Source organism: Rhincodon typus, chromosome 6 (genome assembly GCF_021869965.1).
Source record: "Rhincodon typus isolate 14 chromosome 6, sRhiTyp1.1, whole genome shotgun sequence".
Taxonomy (NCBI): domain Eukaryota; kingdom Metazoa; phylum Chordata; class Chondrichthyes; order Orectolobiformes; family Rhincodontidae; genus Rhincodon; species Rhincodon typus.
In genome coordinates, this window is record NC_063337.1 from 2,328,576 (window position 1) to 2,334,163 (window position 5,588).

Consider the following 5,588-nt stretch of genomic DNA (forward strand, 5'->3'; position numbering starts at 1 on the left):
CAGTGCTGAGGGAGTGCCGCACTGTCGGAGGGTCAGTGCTGAGGGAGCGCCGCACTGTGGGAGGGTCAGTGCTGAGGAAGTGCCGCACTGTCGGAGCGTCAGTGTTGAGGGAGTACCGCACTGTCGGAGGGTCAGTGCTGAGGGAGTACCGCACTGTCGAAGGGTCGGTGCTGATGGAGCACTGCACTGTTGGATGGTCAGAGCTGAGGGAGTGCCGCACTGTCCCACAACTTTATCACGAGTCCCCACTCATTGATGAGGTGAGCTCTGCAGGGTCGACAGGGCTGAGTTTCTGGTGTCTAGGCCAATTCCAGGTGGTCTGTCCAGTTTCAGTCCTTCCTTGAGTCTTTTTATTGGTTTCTACAACCGAGGTACCTGCTGGGCCATTAGAGTGGGCACTTAAGAGCTTGTCACATTGCTGTGGGTCTGGAGTCAGGTGAAGGCCAGACTGGGTAAGGAGGATCGATTTTCTTCCCTAAATGATATTTCACTTTGGAATGAATTTTTATGACAATTTATGGTCATCATTAGAGTTTTGAATCCAGATATTTTAAAAATTCTAATTCTACCGTCTACAGCAGTGGGAATCGAACTCAGGTCCCCAGCACGTTTCCTGGGTGTCAGGTTTACAATACCGTGATACCATTGCCCATCCCTCACTCTCCTGAGGACCATTTTGATAAGTCGATGCATAAACCACTTGTAGAAGTTTTTAATCAGTGAGTGACTTGTTAATCTACTTCAGAGGGCAGTTAAGAATCAAGAATGTGCTTTGGGACGACTGCCTTATGAGGCCAATTGAGGGACACGGGGAGAGGATAGGGATTGAGGGACACAGGGAGAGTGTGGTGATTGAGTGACACGGGGAGAGGGTGGGGATTGAGGGAAATGGGGAGAGGGTGGGGATTGAGGGACACGGAGAGAGAGTAGGGATTGAGGGCCTCAGGGAGAGGGTAGGGATTGAGGGACACAGGGAGAGGGTAGGGATTGAGGGACACAGGGGAGAGTGTGGTGATGGAGGGACACGGGGAGGGGCGGATTGAGGGACACGGGGAGAGGGTGGGGATTGAGTGATAAGGGGAGAGGGTGGGGATTGAGGGAAACAGGGAGAGGGTAGGGATGAAGGGACACATGGAGAGGTAGGGATTGAGGGACTTTGACTCAATGACATGGGTTGAAAGGAGAATTGAAGGGAGATGATGAGACATTAGGATTGAATCTAAGAACACTTTCTCAATCTCAAACATTCTGCTTTTCCTCCATAGGAACTGTGCTTTCAATTCCTGAAGGACTTGGTGCTATGTACTTCACTTGAGCCCAATGTAGGTTAGCTCTGCCATTCCGTCTCTGATATGTCGGAAATACTCGAGGTGTGTGCGGTGGATTTTCCAGCTGTATTTGCCACAGCTCTTGGCGTACTGCATGAAGTGGGGAGCTCCAGTGAAGATCACGTTGTCTGCCACAACAATACTTCCCTCCTGCAGCAGGTCATAGTCTTCCAGTAACTGCAGGTCCCTGAGGTAGCAGCGTTTCCAATGGTTCATAAAAACAAAGTCAAACTTGTCCACTCCAAAACTTTCTCTCAACTGAGGGATTACTTCATCAGTTGGACCAATGATTTGCTCCACCTATTAAAAACAGAATCATTGTAAATCATTTCGCACGAAACCTTTATTTGAACCTATTGAAGCCGAGGGTGAAATTTGTGTTCATCAGGTGAAGGACTTCAGAATGGACATTGTCCAACTTGTGATCTTGTGTCAGCTTCCTGCCTGAACTCCTTCCACAGTGTCTCCCTTAAACAGTGCCAGGACAGGGACAGCACGGGGTTAGATACAGAGTAAAGCTCCCTCTACACTGTCTCCCTTAAACAGTGCCAGGACAGGGACAGCACGGGGTTAGATACAGAGTAAAGCTCACTCTAGATTGACCTCATCACACAGTGTGCATTATGTTATCATCCCCTCTGTGTTAGAATCACTAACTAGCCTCATCATTAACAAACACACAGTTGCGAGTTTTACCAACTGATGAGCTGAGGTAGAGGTGACAAAATGTAGTAAGTAAAATAATGAAACAAATGTGAGTTTTGACTGGGTGAGCAATCTCTGTGTTTCTCTCTCACTCTCTCTCTTTCTCTCTCTCTCTCTGTCCTTGCAGTTGGCGATGAATCAGCTGCAATACTGACCGTGTCCTCGTCGAATCCTGCCAGGCGGATTATTTTCTCAGCCACTGCTGCATTCCCCTTGTCCATCTCCACCGTGTAGAGCCTGGCACTGAGGGACAGGTTCCTGGCCATACGGAGAGCTGAGTAACCACAGTAAGTCCCCAGTTCCAGCACAGTTAAGGGAACAGTCTCAGAGATCAGGCGTTCCAGGATCTTCCCTACAAACGGGTTGGGGTTAGGATATATTAAGAGAAGGAAGTGAGAATCACAGTTTGTGGGATCTTGCTGTATGCTGTGCTGTGTTATTGCTACATAACAACATTTGGAAACATACTTTATTATGAAGCACTGTGAGCTCTCACCCTTCAACAAAAAGCTGACGAGACTGAGGGGCAATTGAACATTTCATGACAATATTTTCTCAGGGCAGTTATGGATCTTTGCCTTCTTCACCTCTATCCCCCTCAAGAAGGTTCAACAGCTCTCATATCCTCCAGGTTTTCACCCTGAGATCACATGAACTCTGAGGTGTAATATCAAAGTCACATTGGACAAGGTTTGGGGAACACTGCTTTATGGAATCAAAGCAAACCATTTTGATACAGATCAATGATGAGATAATAAAACGCCAGAACAGGTATGAAGGGCTGAATGGCCTCCTCTTGGATTATATGATACTGGAATGCAAGTGGAGACTTTTTTAAAAGTATATTTTGTTTATCCCTGGGCTGTGGGCATCACTGGCTGGGTCAGTATACATTGCCCCTGTCTGGTTGTCCCTGAGAAGGTGGTGATTTGATTTGTTATTGACACATATGCTGAAATACGGTGAAAAAATATTGTTTTGTGTGCTAACCAGACAAATCATACCTTATGTAAGTACATAAGGGTAACAGAACAGAATGCAGAGTATAGTGTTACAGTTACAACGAAGGTGCAGAGAAAGATCAACTTTCATATCTGAGAGGTCCTTTCCAAAGTCTGATAACAGCAGGGAAAAAGCTGTTCTTGAATCTCTTGTCAAAAGTTAACTTTTTGGAATCCGTTGTGAAGTTTTGATGAGATTTGGTGCCATGCAGTGTCACTAATGCCTGCGGGTTTGCTGAGAAATCTGTGGGATTAGCCTCAATCACATCTGATCTGAGTCCACGAGAAGATCAGCCATGATCTTATTGAATGGCGGAGCAGGCTCGAAGGGCCAGACGGCCTACTCCTGCTCCTAGTTCTTATGTTCTTATGTTCTTATTTGCTGTTTAATGTGTTCTGTGGAGTGTTCAATCATGATTTGTCTGTTACCCATATTTGCCTCGTTTTATGTTGGGGATATTAGAATATAAATTGTATCTCCCTTTGCATACTATAAACCTTTATTGTCAATAATATTTACATATTAGCTTGAGTGTGTTTTATGCATAGTTAACTAGATATTCCACGTTGACTAAAGTAACCTGGCTGACCAGTTTCTCTGACAAAACAAGTTACAGTCAGATTATCATCTGGTTAATTTCAAATCCGAAAGGAATCCATGCACCTTCCAATCTCGGTTATTACAATGCTTAAAATAATATTTGGCCCCAGCCAATCTGATGATGTCAAATGGACTTGAGTGAAGGAACAGCTCTGGATTTCAAAGGGGAAAGACCAACCAGGGAGGTCTCCCCATTGTCTTGGTAGCAATTTCCAACACAACAATCTACTTGCCCTGGATGGGGGCAGCCCCAACAACACTCAAGAAGCTTGACACCATCCAGGATAAAGTAGCCACTTGATTGGCACCACATCCACAAGTATCCATGCCCTCCACCAACACTCACTAGCAGCAGTGTGTACCATCTACAAGATGCACTGCAGAAATTCACCAAAGATCCTCAGACAGCACCTTCCAAACCCATGACCACTTCCATCTAAAAGGACAAGGGCAGCAGATACATGGGAACACCACCCCCCTGCAAGTTCCGCTACAAGCCACTCACCATCCTGACTTGGAAATATATCACCATTCCTCAACTGTCACTGGGTCAGAATCCTGGAATTCCCTCCCTAAGGGCATTATGGGTAAACCCACAGCACATGGACTGCAGCGGTTCAATAAGGCAGCTCACCCCCACCTTCTCAAGGGCTACTAGGGATGGGCAAGAAATGCTGGGCCCAGCCAGCAACACCCATGTTGCACAAGAGAATAAACAAATGAAATTTGTAGCTATCAGGGAATAAACTACATCTTGTTTGAGATTGGAGCTGCTTTTCTTTTAAGATTGCCCTGTGGTTTTCCACTACAGTACTATACCAAGCAGCTCCTTCCAGCTCCCAACTTGACAGGAAAATGGTGGCAGCAAATACACCTCATGGGGTGACCACATCTCCAGGGACCTTCCTCGAAATGGTGCCAGTGGTGAGTGTCTGAAGGTGAATTTCGCTGCACGATTAGCACAGTGCCCTCGCTGGCTCTTCGATAGAGTGATGCCCCACAGCTGTGGAGTGTAAGGGCAAAGTGCCGCTAACCCCACACCCCTGCAGGTGCCCCACAACCAAATCCCATTTACCTTTCTCTGGCCCAACGTTGCTCAGGTATTCCGAACGATAGCACCATGTGTCGAAGGTGCTGATGATGTTTTCCGGATCCCCGGGAATGCTGTGCGTCATCACATACTGGAAGGCCCTCTCTTCCCTGGACAGGCCGGTTGTGTAGTCCTGAATCTTCCGGAGAATTACTGCCCGCCAGAACAGCAGGAAGTAGTGGCGGTAACGAATGATGAGGGTCATCAGAAATGGGATGAAGGCCAGAGCGATGGCAGGAGAGACCATCTAGAGGCAGAGGAGCGGTGGTCAAAACTAACAGTTGAGTATCTCTGTGTTAAACGGCAAGACTCAAACTCCAGAACCACCCCATCTTTACTCACTAATCTGTAACTGCTTACAGAGCTCCTGCAGCACCATCCCAGTCCTGACTCTGTTTAGTCCCAGTTCAAGGGAGACCGCAGTGCACCGGAAATCTAATTTGGCTCATAACCCAGAGACCCCAGCTAATGCTCAGGAAACACAGGTTCAAATCCCATCACAGTGGCTGCTGGGACAGAATTTCAGTGTATAACTTCAGGACATAATGTCTGGAATGTAATTCCAGCCTCACAGATTAGCAGCATGAAGCAAACATTAAACAAAATACAGAGATCTGCAGATGCTGGGAATTTGAAACAAAACTCGAAGCTGCTGCAGAACCTTAGCTGGCCTGGCATTAACTGTGGAGAGAAAGCAAGGTCAGTGCACTGTCGGAGGGTCAGTGCTAGGGGAGCACTGCACTGTCGGAGGGTCAGTACTGAGGGAGCGCTGCACTGTCGGAGGGTCGGTGCTGAGGGAGCGCCGCACTGTCGGAGGGTCAGTGCTGAGGGAGCGCCGCACTGTCGGAGGGTCAGTGCTGAGA

The 5,588-nt window shown here is 47.5% G+C and overlaps 1 protein-coding gene across 1 annotated transcript; it reads right to left on the minus strand.

Moving 5' to 3' along the window:
* Positions 1-1,301: 1,301 nt before the first annotated feature.
* tomt (transmembrane O-methyltransferase) lies at positions 1,302-4,972 on the minus strand. Its single transcript, XM_048598366.1, has 3 exons — positions 4,711-4,972; positions 2,189-2,385; positions 1,302-1,628 (listed from the first exon to the last, which is right to left on the minus strand). Exons 1-3 carry the CDS (start codon positions 4,970-4,972, stop codon positions 1,308-1,310), a joined length of 780 nt encoding a protein of 259 aa, XP_048454323.1. The 3' UTR covers positions 1,302-1,307.
* Positions 4,973-5,588: the final 616 nt, after the last annotated feature.

What these genes read in the sequence shown, in the direction of transcription:
- tomt (XM_048598366.1), bottom strand. Translation starts at nt 4,972, where the DNA reads ATGGTCTCTCCTGCCATCGCTCTGGCCTTCATCCCATTTCTGATGACC. An exon ending in CAACGTTGGGCCAGAGAAAG is followed by an intron (nt 2,386 to 4,710) that starts GTAAATGGGATT and finishes ACCCGTTTGTAG; the next exon opens with GGAAGATCCTGGAACGCCTG. An exon ending in CAGGATTCGACGAGGACACG is followed by an intron (nt 1,629 to 2,188) that starts GTCAGTATTGCA and finishes TGTTTTTAATAG; the next exon opens with GTGGAGCAAATCATTGGTCC.